The sequence below is a fragment of the Phyllopteryx taeniolatus genome, chromosome 12 (assembly GCF_024500385.1).
Source record: "Phyllopteryx taeniolatus isolate TA_2022b chromosome 12, UOR_Ptae_1.2, whole genome shotgun sequence".
NCBI lineage: Eukaryota > Metazoa > Chordata > Actinopteri > Syngnathiformes > Syngnathidae > Phyllopteryx > Phyllopteryx taeniolatus.
Genome location: NC_084513.1, coordinates 19,070,879 through 19,088,981, shown reverse-complemented (window position 1 = coordinate 19,088,981; position 18,103 = coordinate 19,070,879). Strand labels below are relative to the sequence as shown.

General features: G+C 42.3%; 1 protein-coding gene across 2 annotated transcripts; it reads right to left on the bottom strand.

The window, feature by feature from the left end:
- Positions 1 to 734: 734 nt before the first annotated feature.
- On the bottom strand, positions 735 to 16,577 carry glra2 (glycine receptor, alpha 2). Of its 2 annotated transcripts, XM_061791315.1 has the most exons (9): positions 15,886 to 16,272; positions 15,543 to 15,664; positions 11,885 to 11,952; positions 8,344 to 8,567; positions 7,035 to 7,117; positions 6,292 to 6,429; positions 6,008 to 6,222; positions 3,674 to 3,823; positions 735 to 2,917 (listed from the first exon to the last, which is right to left on the bottom strand). In XM_061791315.1, exons 1-9 carry the CDS (start codon positions 15,963 to 15,965, stop codon positions 2,636 to 2,638), a joined length of 1,362 nt encoding a protein of 453 aa, XP_061647299.1. In that variant the 5' UTR covers positions 15,966 to 16,272; the 3' UTR covers positions 735 to 2,635. The 2 variants fall into 2 exon arrangements, with proteins under 2 accessions (XP_061647299.1, XP_061647300.1); XM_061791316.1 differs by lacking the exon at positions 3,674 to 3,823 and having other exon boundaries at positions 15,886 to 16,577.
- Positions 16,578 to 18,103: the final 1,526 nt, after the last annotated feature.

Here is an 18,103-nt window from a genome sequence, read left to right as displayed (position 1 = left end):
AACGCAATTAGAAACTGCAACTCATTTTTCTTTCATGCGCTGTCATACGGCCTAATGACTCCCCCCCACCCCCACCCTTTACACATTTCAAACAATATTAATGGGTTGTTATGTAAGGTTGGAATTGATGGGATTTCTACATGAGGATTAGTGTTATTGATTAGTGTACAATCCCTGCGATTTGGGCTGGATGACTCATGCAGCCTTGCATATTTATCTACTAAAGTAGCTCGTATTTTCTCATAACGCATGAATGCATAAGCTAGTGTAATTATAGGAAGTTAATCTGCCTCTAAATAATTGCACTCACCTGTCTCATTACAGTTATACATGCTGTATAATCATGGATTTTGGCCAAGCACATACTGTAATAACATTATATTTATGAACCTTTCACGTCAAATTGGCCCTCTGCTGTTTGTGCAACCATACACAAGGTTTTACCATTCGTTTGGTACTTGAGCCAGCACAATGTGACGATCCATTATCATGCATTGGAGGAAACCCAGTGTCAGATAATATCCACACCACCTCAGGCCACGCAGCCATCCATGGCTAGTGTCATCACCTCAGCGAGATGAGACTTTTTATCTGACCTGTGATCGGGCCATAGCAGCATTTGTGTGTTATTTTCTCATAGAGAGAGAGAGAAAAAGATCTAATATGATAGAAAAGCAATATCAAGTGTAGCCTTTTTCATAAATGTATATGGCTGAAGTAATTCTATGAGGCGAGAGAAAAGGAAGCAAAATACGGTGCAGTCATGTTTATTGATGTTCAGGCTGATAAATAAAACGTTTTCAATAGCATTCAAAAAAAAACAAAAAAATAAAAAAAAGAGTTCCTCAGGTCGATTAGAAGTTCTATAGAACGAGCGTTAGGCAGTTTCAGCGTCGTCCTTCCGCCCACTGCCGCCGCTGTCTTCAGTACAGTACTTTATGTCTCCATCCAACAGCCGTTGCAAGACAAGCATACAGAAAGGTCATTTATTTTTCTATTAACACAAGCCTCCCTTCAGTTATAGTTCAGTAGACTTACGGCTACGAAAAAGATTGTTATTTACTTGGACTATGACACATTCAAACACACTCAAAATGTTCAATGTCTTTGAAACTGTAAAATGGTTTGTCAGGGTTTCCTAAATGTTTTCGGTTCAAGATTTAAAATAGAAACTTGGTTGCTCTCTGGGAGCTGAATTTACAAAAATAATCTGTACATCGTCGCCACAACGTTAACACGGACACATGAATCAAAAAGAAATTGTGTGCCTGCTTGGTGATCAGTGAATAAGTATTTTACTCTCACTGTCAAGGGCACTATCTAAAAAATATAAAATAAAATACAAATTGTGAAAACCCTAGTTTATACAGGATGTTCCAAAAGTCACTGTACACTTCCTTTTTTTCTCATTTGTTTTAGGTATAATGTGGACAACTTGAGGCCAACAGCATTGGACAGCTTCGGCGTCGCAGTTTTTGTAAGCATATCCTTCCCTTGCCCTTGGCTCACCAGTTGACAAAATTGTTATTTGGCAAGAAGTTTTTCCATCCCCGACTGCAGTTCGCCGCTAGTTTGAGAAGCTTTGTGGCCGTCAAACTGCTCCGATACGTAATACAATGGCTGCTATCTATGGCAAGTTTCTCAAAACTATTTGTTCTTGACAAACCATGCAGCGGAAGCCTTGCTACTATCACCACAGATGAAAACACCAAACTCCTAGAGCAGGTGTTCGTGCGAAGCCGAGGAAAGTCTATCCAGAAGGTTGCACAGTCGGTGACAGAAAAACCTTTTTGCCAGGCAGCAATTTTGAAACGCAGTAAAGTAGCAGTAAAGTTCAGAAGTCTGCCACTTTTGATAGGGTTCAGTGGTGCGGCAGATACAACTTTGCAGGGTGCTGATTGGTCAATAGGGAATCGTCGCATCTCGAAGAAATCCTGGATTCTCTCCATCCTTCGCCTTTGTGTACTCTTGTTGTGTTTCTCTTCTTTCTGAATCGTGTCGTGATGTCAACACTATTTACGTCGTCAACGCTTACATCCTAATGCGTAGCCACAAGACGAATCAGGGTAGACCAGATCGTACCACGATGAACTGAACTGTACTCCTTGGTGGGGAAGTGTCTCCAAAAATTTTTTATCCGGTTAGACCCCTTTGAGTCAGGAGCTCCTTGTAATTTTCGAGATGCACGTCACCAATATTCGATGATTTCATGTGTTTTTGCTTCTTCTATATATATTACATTGTTATCGCTTTATATTCTCTTTAAAGGAAGTGTCTACAATATAAAACAAACTCCTTTGATAAGAACCCATGAAAAACTGGAGAAGACCCAGAGGCTCCAACTACTGTAAGCTACCATACGATTATAAATAGTATCTTTTTTTCATTTTTTTTTTCATAGTCGTACAGTCCTCAAGGCAAAAATGGGTTAGAAAAGATTTGGTCCACCATAACCAGAATGCTACTAAACCTTGCGTATGACCCCCAAATTCCTCAATCAGTATTTGCAGCCGTACAACTTGAACATCCCTGTAGGATTCCCGAACATTGGACATTATCCCTGAAAGAACGTCACTCGGCATTTCTCCTCATCTTATCTCAGTCTGAGAACCGATCAGAATGATGCTGCGAGTCATTACTTTTTGTCGATGTCCTCGTGTCTGATGATCTTGTAGGTGATCCAGTAGAAGACGTTGAAGATGAGGAAGGCCAGAGGGAAGGCAGCTCGAGAGATCGTGTCTATCCTCTTGGCTTGGTCCACAAACTTCTTCTTCATGTTGTCGGTGTCTTTGGGGAGCGACGGCTGAGGATTCGGGGCCGGAGCGGCGTTCTTAACAGCTGAGCCGTCCTTAGTTGGCAGACACTGGTTCATATTGTAGCCAGCGAAATTAAAGCGTCCGTCACGCGCGTCTTCATCCTGGAAAAACACATGTGGACACATTAGTGCTCAGATGGCTTAATCTACGAAGAGGGAAGTTAGGACAAGCAGGGATGTGCAGTTGACTACATTGAACTACGACTATGTGGAGAACTGACAAGTTATTATTGCTTTTTCAATATTTTTAACAGAATGGGAGCATTTCTTAATGTTCTGAACTCCTGTTTCCATGCCGTCGCCATAGTTAGCTATGAACCGAATGTTTCCCAGAAGAGTTGTGTTATGCCTGACGTCATTTTGTCCTTCTCCTTTTTTTAGACAGCAAACTACTTGGGACTTAACCAAGTAGCGCACTCCATTTTGCCTCAATTGCTACAGGATACGATTCTGCAATCAATTCCGCCCAATGGAACAAATTTGAACGGATTTTACATATCATGAGGTCACTTCTAATCAACGTCGTTCTGACATATTTGCAGCTTCTTTATATGTACCTACATGCTAATGACCGCGCAAACTAACTTAAGATGGCCAAAAGGCTCATTTAAATAGTTTGAGCATAATTTCATTAAATGATAAGAAAACACTGGTACAAATTTCCAGACCAAATTTCATCAGTTCTTCTCCAGGCATCATAGACTTAAATCCCCAAGTCCCAACAGTCTCCAACTATACATAATAGAAATCCAAATGTTGTTGTTGAGCTATTTCACTGTTGGCAACGCTTTTCTTATCTTCATACGCCCAACGTGCCTCACAAACTTGATATAAACAGCGAGGTTGAGAAAAGTCTACCTTGTGATTCTTCCTTTGTCTTCGCCTCAAGCGGAGGAACTCTTTCTGTTGCCTGGAGACGAAATTAACCCCGGCGTACTCGAGCAATGCCGCAAATACAAATAGCAGACACACCGCCATCCAGATATCAATGGCTTTCACATAGGAGACCTGCGGGCGGCAGGAAACATTTTTGTATTAGATCTTCTCCAGTCAGACAGCGGATCAATTGCACTTTGAGTGCGCTTCGGCACAAAAATAATTCTATGCTTTTCCACAATAAATCATGGCAGATGATGGTCTTTACATTTTCCACTTAACAAGAGATGTGGCTCAGTGGAATTGATCTTTATATGATAATAAACGGGCGCTGGGGAGATAATAACCATCTTAACTACAAACAATCGTCGGATATTGATACAAATCTTGTCATCATTGGCGAGGAAGATGAAAGCTGTTTGTCAGCGTGACCTCGCTTCTTCCTTGACTGGATTAGCATGTGGAACACAACAACTCGGGTTTATGAGGCCTCTCGAGCTCTGCCGAGTGATTGTTTTCACGAGTGGCGGCTCTCAAAGGCCTCATTTGAAATATTCCGCACGTGTCTTTTATGTTAGAGACCGTGACGTGTTTTATGGGCTGTCACTGCACATACAAACGAAGACTAATCAGCAACACCTCAAGAATCCTCAATATGTCCGCCCACCTCGTGCATTTACCGTCAGCTCCGCCAAACACTTAGAAGTGAGATAGATAAGCGTCAAAATAAAAGGCTGACTTCAGTCAAGTTCTAGAACACTGTGATGTCTCAGCACTGTGCGCCAGACACTTAACTTGAAAAAGTACAAAGTGAAGACTGTGTTCAGAGGCAGTTGATAGAAGCTGCACAGGTAACTGCGAGTGCACGGGCGATTAAGGTGACTCTCTAAATTAGAGTCCCTTTGCTAAATAACTTGCTATAACTTCCATTGTGCATTTGGGATGGAAACACTCTGTGCAGAATGTTTTCATGCTTAACTCATGCTGGCTAGGACTGAAGATAACCGCAATGTCAGCCTCAACGCCTCATTAAGGCAAATCCACTTTACCAGGGGTGTATTTAGTATTTCTGGCTCTTGCTTATGCTTTTTAGGCATATTTCGTGTCACAGTAAAAAAGGAAAAAAACCTTCTCACCTTCTCCTCTTCTATCCGACGGGACAACTCGCATCATGTACCTCAGAACCCCTGGCCTAATGGAAAGTCTGCCCCTGCACTTTACGGGGCAATAGCTTAGTGGCCTTTACCAAACCTTTTGAAGCCACAAACCCCCTTCAGCATTATGCTGTCAAAAATATTTTCTTTGTGTGGCTGAAGTGCATTTTGGGTATCATTGCTTTTCTCTGGGGGTTCAAAAAGATGTTTATAGAGCAAATGCTAAATGCAAAAAAATAAAATCACGCTTGGGGAGGGGGGAGAAACGATGTAAATAAGTAATTATTATACCAGACACCCATTCTACTTATATGGATTAGGATATAATGTAATTTGTCTGCGTAGATTCCCAGTAATCTAGGTCATATTAATCCACAAAAAAAAATAAAAAATTGGATTGAAGGCAACTGGACTTCCTATACTATCTGACTGCATTTCTTCCTCATTTTAACTTTCTTCCAACTTGGTGAGGAAGTGGAGCATGAGCCTTTGGAGAACTCATTACATCCCGCAAAAGATCCCAATCAGATCTTGAGGAAGCAGTTTTTCCTCTTGGTTACGACCGACAACATGTTTGGAAGCTCCATTGGGAGGCATCACACATTCAGTGGAAAAAGGTGGTCATCTTTTCACTCCGCACACATTGCCACAACAAACAAAAGTGTGTTTTCTTTCACTTTCGAAGAAAGGAAGACTTTTGCCCCATGTTACCACATTTTAATTTACGTGTTTTAAAAAAAAAGAAGAAGTTAGAAACGACCCAAAAAGCGAAGCATTGTGTTCAATTCGCATGATGAGTCCACAAAACAGGACAAACAGAAGCGTTAGAATTTGCTAGTATTTCAAAGTGTTTAGGGAATATTCTTTTCAATAATAGAAATGAATACTATTGTTTTTTTATATATATGTTTTTCATTTTTCATTTCAACCAAGGGTTTCCAATTTGGGGGTTCAAAATAATATCAAATGAAATGAATTACAATTTTCAGACTTCAATTGCAATTGACAGCTAAATCTTAACGATGACATTTTTGTCAGAGCATACTGCTGCATGTGATGGGATAATGTCTTTCGGCAGGGTGACGCAGCATGCGGCTCATTGCACAAGCTTATTCTGGTATGCTGTGTTCTAAGTACCAGCAACAGCCTTGCAACCTCTTACCTTCGGAAGAGAAGTTCTGGAACCGGAGCTTTGCGTGGTCATGGTGAGCACAGTGGTGATCCCCAGTGCTACTCGGGCCGGGGCGGCATCCATGTTGATCCAAAAGGACACCCACGAGAGGATGACGATGAGGAGGGAGGGGATGTACATCTGGATCAGGTAGTAGCCCATCTGACGCTCCAGATGGAATTTCACCTCAATGCAGGTGAACTTTCCTGTTCAGAAATGATCAAACCCGGTTCTGACAGCGCATCACTCAGGCGAGCTGCGTTGCGTTCACTGACCGGTGTTGTAGTGCTTGGTACAGTAGCCCAGCTCCTTCTCCTCGCTCATGATGAACTGAGGCAGAGTCAGACCGTCGGACACCTGCACTGCGCCGTTCTCCAGCCACTCGAAGATCAGGTCGTTCATGGTGTAGCCGACTGCAGAGAAGAAAAAAAGAAGCTCATTTGAATCCTTTCTGCACAATTTGGTGCAGTCACCCAGCACCTTCTCCTTCGGGATTTGCGACAAACCGGCCTCAGTGTATAGAAATTCTTTCCTTTACACAAATGATAAAGCTCGGTTTTCACTGCTTTAACAGTTTTTGTGATTTACGGTGCTGTTCGCTTTACTAGGGGACAAATATTAAATTCCCAATATTGTGTAATGATGTCTTCCATCAATCCATTTCCGATACAACTTATCCCGTTCAGGGTTGCAGGGAGCTGGAGGCTGTCCTAGCTGACTTCGGGCTCAAGGCAGACTACACCCTGGACTAGATGCCAGTCAATCACAGGGCACATATAATACAGAGACCGACAACACATCAAACATTGAACCGATCGCAACTGGACTGTACTGGTTGTCTTAGAAGACCTTTCGCATCTCATTCGAGCAGGCTTCATCACTTCATGCAGCAAGACGAGCCTGAGTCGGTGTGGAAAAACTCAAAAGTGTCTGCCAAAGTCGACAGCCATGCTTTTTTTTTTTTTTTTTTTAAGCTATCTTTGGTTTTTTTATGACGTAAAACAAAGTGGATGCTTACAACTCTCCAGTTGCATTGTACACGTTTGGACATCCATGGGGAAGTTCTTCAGATCCATCGGGCAAGACAGGATGAGAGTCAACCTGTGATGTAAATGATACACAGCACAACAAATGAATCGAATCAATGATTTTTAAAAAAGAGAGAGAGACATTAGAAGTGAGGTGCGGCAGTTGTCGCGCTCTTGCGTCTCCCGTGCTCGCCACTTGAGATACATCAGCAAGGATTCGCTCCAGCGGCTTCCAATCACACTTTCATTACTGCAACTTATTGTCTGGGCCCCCCGCCGTCCTTCCCCGCCGCGAACAGCGATGGAGGCTAACCAGCTTTCATCTCTGGCATCTCTGCCGCTCTGCCGCGACACCTGAGCGCCACTCAGCCTCCGAGCAGCCTCCGTAATAGACTGAAACACTTTCAGTTCTGTGTCGAAAAGATTGAATTTGGTTCCCGTTCGTCGGTACGTCGAAACGGAATGCAACATTTTCATTCACGTGCTGGTTTTTGCTCGACTATTTGGCCTCGATGAAAGTTCCAGATTGTGTTTCGAACTCTTAGAGTCCTCCGATCCATGAAAACCCGGCATGACGTCTCAATTTTTTTTTCTTGAATCTTTTGATCCCTAACAAACCCCATGGAGATTACCTTGCGCTCTTTCCATCAGAAGTCTTTGATTAAAAATCTACATGCAGTGAATTACGGGATGTCAAAAGGGACAATCACGATGGGATCAAATCTAATTCAAACTGTGTCCCTACAACCTTTTACGTAGAAGAAGAAATGAGCTAGTACTCACTTTTTTTTACAGTTAGAGTCATACCTCAGCTAACTGTCAAAGTAAAACTGTACTTTTAATTAGTTTTATTGAAAAAAGGGAAAGGCACCAACCACTTGTGTAGGCTACATTACTACTACATACTAATAAAACTACAGTATTCGTGGTGACAATCAACTTCCAATTCATCTTGCATATTCAACTGCCCAGAAAACAAACAGCTAAAGCGAAACAACCACAATACAGATTTGGCAATGTAGTAACAGTTCCGCTTGCCTGGTCACTCGTTGCCGGGTAGAATTGTACAACAGAACCGATTCAATCATACTTGCACAACAGATTAAAGGACATCAAGAGCCGGCAGCAGCACAAGTCAAGTTCTCGAAGTTGGCGATGTACTCGTGAAGGCGTTACTGAGCGGAGGCCGCTGTTTGAGGATGTACAGGTGCACAAAGTTCGCCTTACCACAGTAACTACGAGTCACGCCATCTCGTTTTGGTGTAGTCATTGCTCTTGTAAATGTTTCTTTTTTTTCACCTGATACTGTAGAGCACGTTCCCGTTCTTGAAGATCCTCAGCAGCTTGTTGTCCGTGGTGACGTCGTGGAAGTTGGCGCCCTTCTCGTTGGCGAAGAAGAGGTCGGGCTTCCAAATGGAGTCCAGCATGGACGGGTCCAGGTCCAGAGAGGAGTCTGGGTATTTGCTGTACGCCAGCCGGGGGTCATTCCACTTCTGCCGCAGGAAGATGTTCACTCTGTAATCCTGCAGACACGACAAGCGGCTTTGCATATTTTTGTGGTGCAGCTATTGGACTTACGGGAGAGGGGACACGCTGGTGGCACAAAGTCAGCCATCTGCATTGTTTTTTAATGCAATATCTCCTCTTTCTTTTTTAGTGTATTGGGAAATTGCAATAAAAAACATTGCTGGGAAATATCACAGGCAACAGTAGTCCCCGCGAAGGGATCATGAGTGAGGAAAATTGGACCAGAATTGACATAACTATTCGTCAGTCAGACTGATTTGACCTCGGCAAGGATATCGTTCCAAATCAATAGACGTCTTGTTATAATGAAGATAAATTAATCTTGCAAGTTCAGTAGATCATTTTGATTAAATCAATCGCTCGATAAAGCAACATGTACTGTGCCTACTGATCTGACCTCCACCCAGATATACTTTCAAATCAACAGGATTTTGTATCTTTGTTTGTTTTGATAAAGATGAATCATCCCTTTCAATTGGGAATATCATTTTGGATTGACTAGTGGCCCAATAAAGTGCTTGAACAAGCAACCTCCTGACCTGACCTCAACCTACCCTCCCCATTTGGGACGTTGAAAATCAATTCAGTTCATGTTTTGCTACAGATCCAATACGGCTTAAATGTTTCAAGCTCACTCAGTAGCGAAAGCGGCATGCGCATTTCGATCCTTGCCGATCCATACGGTTCTTTCTTTGCTGCAATTCAAAGATGAATTTAAATTCCGACACTGGACCTCTACCGCAGCTCTCCAAAAAATCAATACTGTTCTTGCTTTGGTGCTGAGAAATAATGGCGGAATGTTTTGAAGATCATCTTAACCAGTTCCCTTCAGAGAAAGTCATTTAATCTGATATTTGAAATTAGCTTCCAACAACATATTATATCGTGAATTCAGTATATCCTTCATAAACAATCTAAAAAAGCTGTCGAAATGCTTCTATTGTATACAGGGATCGTCAATGACGACCGACATCCGCTGTTTCGAGGTTACGAACGGTGCGCGATGAACTAGCGTAAGAATTTGTCATCATGGTCAGTTACCGCCATACTTACTGCCTACATGTCTTTTGTCTTTTTTTCTTTTTCATATTTCACTATTATCTCCGTGGTAAACCGGAGACAGGGTTCTTGTTCTGACATTGAGGAAAAATATGCATGATAGATCCGTTCAAAGAATTCTACTTTCTGATCTGACATTTGACTTCAATTTGGGAATGATATGTTTAGAAATCATCATTTTCCTTGCTAACCTTGAGACGTCATCCTTTCGGAAAGGGATTCCTAACTATCGTCAGGTATTCAGTTTCACTTAATTGGTCCGAAAACGATTTATTAACTACAAATAATGCATCTTTGCTTATCTCTTATCCATGCCACTGACGTGTAAGTGACAGGCAGAACAATTCAATGCCCTTCCACTAGGTAGCGGAAGGTACAATTAACCCGTGTATGCACTTGTTGCCATTCACACAACAGAATAATAGCTTTGTGTTCAACTCAATGGGCCCAAATTTCCTATTGCACGTATATTTGTGAGTAAATTGATACAAGATCATCATTATTTGACCAGATATACTTTTGGTGACATTTTTGTTTGGTGGTGTGCGGTGAGATATTTCGAATGTAAAATATGTGCCTTGGCTGAACGGTTGGCGAACACTGTTTTAGAGTGGAGCCTGGTCCATTACTGAAAAGGAGTAAGTAGTGGCTGGCTGACATGTGAACATTGTCAATTTGTCTCTGTTGCCATTCAAAATCAATCTTGCTCTGACAGAAAACAATCCCCTAATGCAAAATCCTCTGAGAATTGTCACCTGTGGTATCTGTCGCTTCGCGGGAGGCTACAACAATTTGCTGAAAAAAAATTAAGGAACGACGTCTCGCATGCTAACAACAGCAATCACCAAACTGGCCACACAAAAAACGAAACATCAAAATGGGAAAGTCTAAAATGAATAAGGAGTGAAAATGAATCCGCATCATCTAATCGTCTTTTGCAAATATTTGAATACGTTGCCTATTAGAAAGTGGCGGTGCGCCAATTTGCAGCAACTTTTCTCATTAAGTGCAATCATGTAGGAGCCATAATACAAAGCAAACGATGTGTTTATTAGATACGGCGCGCAGAGAGCTGCAAAGCTCGGAGCAACGGGAAGCATGTGTCTCCGCCATGACACGCTCTTATGTTGTTTGACATTTCATCAGCGTGTTGGCGCCTTTCGAGCGTTTGCGCGCGTGTCGGAATCCGTGTAATTGCCAGCCCGTGCGCAAATTAACATTCTCCATTCACCATCAAAGTGGTGATTAGCAGGCCATTATGAAGCCTTTGGTGGTGTGTTGCCGTGCGGCCTCGCAGGTTTTTGTATTTTTATCCCGTTAGCAGCGGGGATATTTTAGCATATGAGCGCTTTTTGAAGCGCCAGCCGCCACCCGCCGTTATTGGCTGGACTTATGGAGATTTACCATCTGGGATTTACTGTATGAATTATTAACTTGGAGTAATGTTAAAAAAATAAAGGGGGAAGGGGGGGGGGGGGGGGGGGAATCATGGTAGCTGAAAGCAAAATGTGTCGTTTATATTCGCTGCATGATCTGCCAACAGACTCTTTAAATGAGGAGGAAAAGTCCAGTGCAACCTTTAAGGTCCAACACAATTGGTAGCCTTTTTCTGATTTTGTCGCACACTCACGGGGCACACTCATCATGGGAAAATGCCATAGACGGGTTAACAAATAGCAATGGCGTCGCGGTAGTTATATCCCTTTAAGCAACAGATATTTGAACACAAACGGTTGTTGACAGACAATACAAAAATACTCACAGACGTGTATTCTTTATCCTTTGTAAGAAATGATTAATATTACGGCAGTTTACTACGTCACTTGTTAGACTTTTTGTATGTGTGTCTGTATTATACTGCCGCCAGGTGGCCGAGGTGTGCACAGCAGAAGGGGCAGCATAATGACCATTGAATCAAAGCAAAGTATGTGGCAAAAACTCTTGAATTCTTTCCATTCTTTTTAATTATGTCATTAGTGTGTTTTTATAAAGTGCAATATTATAGAGTGCCATGTTTGTTATTAAAAAACATGTATTGATTTTATTTTTTTTGAGGGGGGCCGGGAGGCTGGAACGGATTAATGGCATTTCCATTCATTTTAATGAGGAAAGAGGATTTGAGAACGGAACGAATTCCACTGATATCTCAAGGCACCACTGTATTATATTTTTGTGACAGGATGATAAAAAAATTATAGAATAAAAAAATGAAAACGTGATGAATTCACTCAGTGTTTCCGACCCCTCAACTCACCATGGTAGTTTCAGCTATAGAACCAAAGCTGTTGATAAATATGTTGCAGGTAACGTTAACAGGTGGACCTGCAGGTTGAGGGACAGATAACACGTTCACTCACACTTGTGCACAGTAAAGCAGCCACAATGCCGGAGAACTCACCATGGTCGTCTCCGTGACCGAGCCGAAGCTGTTGATAAAAATATTGCATGTAACGTTTACGGGGGGACCTGTGGAATGGAATGACAATGACACGCCTTTAACACATTGATTAGGTTAAGTGGTGACGAGGTGCAATCGTGCTGGCTTACAACCTGCCGGACACCTTATTAGGAACCCCATCTAATGCGATCCAATGGGAGCTGTATTATAAAAAATATATCATTCTGTCAAAATTATAAGGATGAAACTGTTCAAAAGTCAATGTTCAAATGCAACTCTAATTTAATGACACATTTTCCGCACGTTTACATCAACTTTGTTGAACATGAGTGCGAGCACGTCACAGAGAGAAGGCCAAAGAGCACAGTAAAAAAGAATTTTTTAAAAATGTAAAAGCCCCACAGGGCAGCCAGCAGGTAGACTGGGTCTTTAGAGGGCCTCGTTGTCGCGCCATGGAAAAGCTGTGCGACGACCTGGTGGGATCTATTTCAGACACAGAAAGCTTTAAGCGCATATACTGTATTTCCGCGGATCGAAAAAGAAAAAAAAGATGCATCTAATTTTTTTTTTTTTTTTTTTTTTGCGCGGTGTGGTTTCACACATTTTGAGTGGAGAGTGGAGACAATGGCTTTATTTTTCCCAATTTTTAAGCCTGACTTTATATGGTTGGCGAGTTTTTTAATCATTCAAATTGGGCAAGGTTGTTAACAACACTTCTCTGTAGTATCTGCAATTTACAAGACATTTATTTTCCCTTTCGAAGCACTTTAAGATAACGAAATGGATACGGTGGTGGATGACCACAATGTAACCCACCAGACATGTTTTTGGGGGGTTTTTCTGTTCCCATAATCAAGCTTAGAGTGTGGTTGCGCAACCGAGTGGAAGGTTGGTGTACTACAATAAAAACAACCCCATCACAATCAACGTCAATCAAAACAGCTCTTATATTGGATCTCGTTAGATTGTGTCCTGGCGTACCTAATGTTGTGGCCAGTGAGTGTACATGCACTGATTGACATTTCTTTAATGTGCAAAAGTGCTCATCAAATATGCAAAGACTCTGAATGTCCTCATTTCTTTCAGAACCCCCCAAATTGAATGCGCAGTCATTCAACATCAGTTTCCCCTCAATCTTGTCCGACCACCGAAAAGCTTTTTCCTTCCGCTCTCTAATCAGCTCACTTTGCGGCATGGCTCCCAAGTCCGCTTTGCCAGCCGTGCTAGCGTTTGCCATTTCAAGTGACAGCAAACCTTCCGCCAGGCGCAAAGCGAAGTTGTCAGCCTTTGCCGCTGCCCTTTTCCCCACGCTTTCCTCATCAATATTGCATCGGACGCTGTATTAATATTTGCCTCGCTTTGTTGTCAGCTGACTAAGACTTAGCGGGCCGAGCAGGAAAATAAAAAGCAGCTCACAACAATGTCAGCAAAAGAAAATCTAGGTCATCCTTCAGCAATGCAACGCGCTCGGCAACAAGGTGTGATAACCAACGGGCGGAAGTGTCTTCATATGAAAAAGTCATATGAAAAAGTTCTTACAATGCTTTTTCAAACTTGTGTTAGGTCCAAAATGTAAAAATAGTTTCAAGTTTGCGATTTTGAAGGGAAAAAAAATGTGACAAGGACTTTTTTTTTTTTTTTTTCGTAATAAAGTTTTCATATTTTGAGGGGGAGAATTCAAAACATCTTCCTGTAGTCAACGTCTTGCTGCTCCACTTGACTCCAACTAGAACCCAGAGGGAGACCCCCTTTTTTTTTTTTTTTTTTCGTAATAAAGTTTTAATATTTTGAGGGGGAGAATTCATAATAGACCTTAATTTACGCAATGAAGTCGGAATGTTAGGGAAAAGAAAAAGCTGACTTCTTCCAAGAACGAACCGTAGTAGTAGTAGGAGAATAATGTCGTAAAGTTACCGAATAAAGTTGCAACAACAAAAAAAAAAGTTCATAATATTATGACAGTAAAATTGTAAGTTTGGATATAGTTATATTAGATGATGAAAAATTCAATTGGGAAAGTAAGGTAATACGAGAACAAAATCAGAAAGTTACGGAATGAAAAGTCAATGTTACAAGGATAAAGTTGTCATTTTTCCCCTTTGAGTTCGGTCCCCCATACTGGCCGATAATGATTGGAAACAAAACATCTTCCTGTAGTCAACGTCTTGCTGCTCCACTTGACTCCAACTAGAACCCAGAGGAAGACCCCCCCCCCCCCCCCCCCCCCCAAAAAAAACAGCTGGACTCATCCCTGCCCACCAGAGTGGGCTGGCTCTCTCCTCGTGTTTCCTGTGACAGATGCTGTTTGTGTCTCCGCAGCATCGCAACACCGGATGCCTGCAGCCTTGCCACAGGGGCACCATCCATCACTTGGAACTGTCAGGGTGACCCCTCCCCCCTCCCCACTGCCCCCCTCAAGACCTCCCTACAGACGGTGGTATTTACACTCCTCAAATTTGTTTGTAATACATTTGAGCATGTGATGATGGGATGGTTAAAAAAAACAACAACAAAAAACATGCAGCATTGGGGTGAGAGGTTATAGCCGCATTTAAGGTTACCTGTATTTGAATTTAGAAACACAATAATACTGAGTTTTGATTGACACGTCACTGTTACACTATTATGGTTGGATCTGAACCCTCTCATGTAACCAAATAAAGTGCAAGGGCGATTCTACATTTCAAAGGTTTTGGGGTGCAGAGCTCCCACACATATCGTTCTACACTTTTCTATGTTGTTTAAAACTGGTTTTTTTTGTTGTTGTTTTTTTTCATCTCTTAAATTTTAGGGTTACTGGGATTGATTTCAGCACCTCGCAAAATTGCGGTCGACAAGATCTTGAGGGGAGCAGCGACGAAGAGGATTATCAACTTCTAATGAGTAATTCATCTTAGTTAAGGCTAAGCGTTCGTTCAAGAGACCGTAGTTCTAGTACACTCACCTGTTATGACTTTTTATTCACAAAGCATAGTACTTAACATTTAAGTGTAACTTCATAGTTGTGTAAAAAAAAAAAAAATTGGACTTGTCTGTTTTTTAAGAAAATTAATTTCTTGGGGGTTTCTGGTTTTGCGATGAAATGACATCCAAGATGTGTTTTTTTTTTTAAATGTATTTTTACAAATTTGCCTCTTAGTTGCCTAATATACAAATATTCACTTTTAATATCCCTAAATAAAAATGATTAGCTTTAACTAATTTTACTCAATTCACGAAAAAACGTAGATGCCTGCTTTTACATTTAAATCCTTATTGTTACACTAGAGGTGTTTCTAATATTTTGGTTTCCTTATATGTCATATACACAAAGTATAGTTACCTCAACACTGCAAAGTGTCACGTGTCAATCAAAACTGTGTATCCTTGTAAACCCAAATTATGTATCAAACTGTTATTATTAGACTGTGCAGGTGTACCTAAAGAAGTGGCCAGTGAGCGTCCACAAAAATCTTTTTTTTTTTTAGCGGTGTGTAAATAAACATATGAAGGGACTCCAAAGAGGAATGCAAACCTTTAAAATTGGGTCGTATTCGTGCGTCGTAGCCTGACGTTCGACCCATGAGCGAGTCCAGAAAGTCGGACGGGGACATGTTGGACGAGGACCGGGGCTCGTGCTCCTTGGCGTCCACGAGCCTGGAAAACACGCACCGGGTGAGCAGTCGAAACGCGGCGGCGGCGTCAGCTGGGTGGGACCGTGAACGGTGCGTCAACGCGCACGACGCGCGGTGCGATTTGGAAATGTGCGCGCCGCATTATACCCCGCTCGGTGCTGTCATTGAAGTTCAACTATTGTCAAATGTAGGGGATCCAAAATAAAAGGCTACAAATGCGTACACATTCGCACGCTTGCCTACCTGAAGTTGAAGAGTAAAGCTCCCCAAATCATGACCGAGGAGCGACGCATTCCGGGTGCTGTCTTCTTCACTTCTTCCATCTGTCAGCGCTCACCCAAAAGGCGTCCTCCTCCCGCATGGCCGAGATCTCGCGTGGCCCATTCCACAGCATACTTTAGTTGCGTGAAACTCTTTTGAAAAAAAAAAAAAAAGAAAAAAAAGATGGTCAAAGACGATCGCGAAGAAGAGGAGGAGGATTAAGGAGGGGCTAAAAACTAAAACCAAACCCCAAAAAAACATTGAACTCCCTCGAAGAAGAAGGAGGAGACAGGTTGGAGGCGCACTCAGAGTGGAGGAATGGGTGAAGAACGCCTCTCTCTCCTCTGGAGGGCTTTATTTATTTATTTATTTATTTTTTTGGCTCCTTTTTTACGCGCACGCGCACAAGTGACAGACGTGCGTTGGGTTCCAATATAACACGCACGCGCAAGGTACAGTATTCTGTCAAATGTCTTATGTAACATTGAATAATACATCCTGATGGATGCTTTGACTGTTATGCACATTTGGAGACGTACTTTGGTGGATTTTGCAATGCAATCTATATTAATTACCTTTGTGTGTGCATGTGTGTGTGTGTGTGTGTGCGTGTTACGCACCCATACCCTCTCCACAGTCCACACATATAGTGTAAACAAAAGGGTGCAGCAGCAGTCAGCGAGAGGCTGGATGGAGAGTATTTGGTGCCCCGGTTACCCTGGAAACAGATTCGCAGGCATATGATTGGAGACGCCGCAAAGGTCGGCCTCTCCGAGCGAGACGAGATGAGATGTGAATGACAGACAGGGAGGAGGCGATCCTCCACGAGCGAGAGGTGTCTGGTGTCAACCACCCCGGATTAACATTTCCCATCGAGATCGATTAGAATTCTAATCATCGGTTGCCAGAGTGGCAAAATAAAACGTTTATGAGCTGCGTGGGACGTGTTTGAAGTCACGTTTTGACGTTCTTGACCATTATACAAGTGTAAAAAGGAGTTAACTGTTGTTAAAGACAACCTGATAAGAGGATGCACATCACATTTTAAACGACACGATTTATATGAGCGGCGGGGAAATATCTGTATTGCATATGAGAGGATTTCAGTTGTAAGTGTGAGTAATGTGCCTAAGGCCGAACCCGACTTGGACTACTGCATTGCAAAAAAAAAAAAAAAAAAAATGACAGTTGGCGACTCACACCTGCACATTGAGCAATTTGATCCCGTATCGCCTTTTGAGGCTCCACGTACAGTCTGATGTTTCGTAAACAATAAAAAAAAAAAAAAGATAGAGTGACAGTCAAGGAAGAAGCAGGTTGCTACACAGAGAGAAAAAAAAATACAAAATAAAAGCGAGAGTTGGGATGAACTCAGATGGGCTAACCTTCATTCACTTGAATGTACTTGGCGGTGGACAAACAACGCTGGCGTGGATTTTGGCGACAATGACTGCAAGCCTCGCTATGTCATCCTCAGCCACATGTGAAATTATAATTATAGTTAAGTATTGTTGTAAAACACAATGTATGTATACTGCGTATACTGTATTTGTATGGCTGGGTCTCGCTAGCTCAAAACAGGGAAATGTATTTTTGGCGTGCGTGAAAGCTTACTGTACGTGCATTTCGATTGGCTGTATTTCAAGTCATTAAATAATCATTTAATAGCAGTAACAGCAGGTCATACCATTAAGTGAAATTGGCAGGATTAATGCTTTGACGTTCGCTAAACCGAAGTCTGAAGAGGTATACCGACAATTTATGGCATTTATTTTTTTTTTCCTCCCCAAAAAACAATAAGACATTTGTGAGTTTTCACTGTCCATAATAGATGCGGCGACTCGGGCCTGCCAGTGTGGAAGTGGGCTGTGAAGTGACTCATTTGTGAATGTGCTGTGGAAGGATATAGAGCTAAAAAGTCTCGCAGTCAGTGCCAACGCGCTGACTCTCACGTGTGGAATGTGTGTGTGGTCGGGGCGCTTCACACTGTGACACGCTCGGGGCCATATTGGCGTGTTGCTCGGTTACTGACCGGCTTCCTGATCCTCATGGCCTTTACGAGCCCGCGGAAAAACCTTCCTCTTTTAATGCTGAGGTCACCAGTGTCACATTGCATCGCATGGTGGCGGATACGCGGCATGCTTACAGTATATGTTTTATTTGTGTGTGGGCTCATATATTTTTGTGTGTCATCAGAAGC

What these genes read in the sequence shown, in the direction of transcription:
- glra2 (XM_061791315.1), bottom strand. Translation starts at nt 15,965, where the DNA reads ATGGAAGAAGTGAAGAAGACAGCACCCGGAATGCGTCGCTCCTCGGTC. An exon ending in CCAGAACTTCTCTTCCGAAG is followed by an intron (nt 3,824 to 6,007) that starts GTAAGAGGTTGC and finishes TGCCGCCCGCAG; the next exon opens with GTCTCCTATGTGAAAGCCAT. An exon ending in GACAAAGGAAGAATCACAAG is followed by an intron (nt 2,918 to 3,673) that starts GTAGACTTTTCT and finishes GTGTTTTTCCAG; the next exon opens with GATGAAGACGCGCGTGACGG.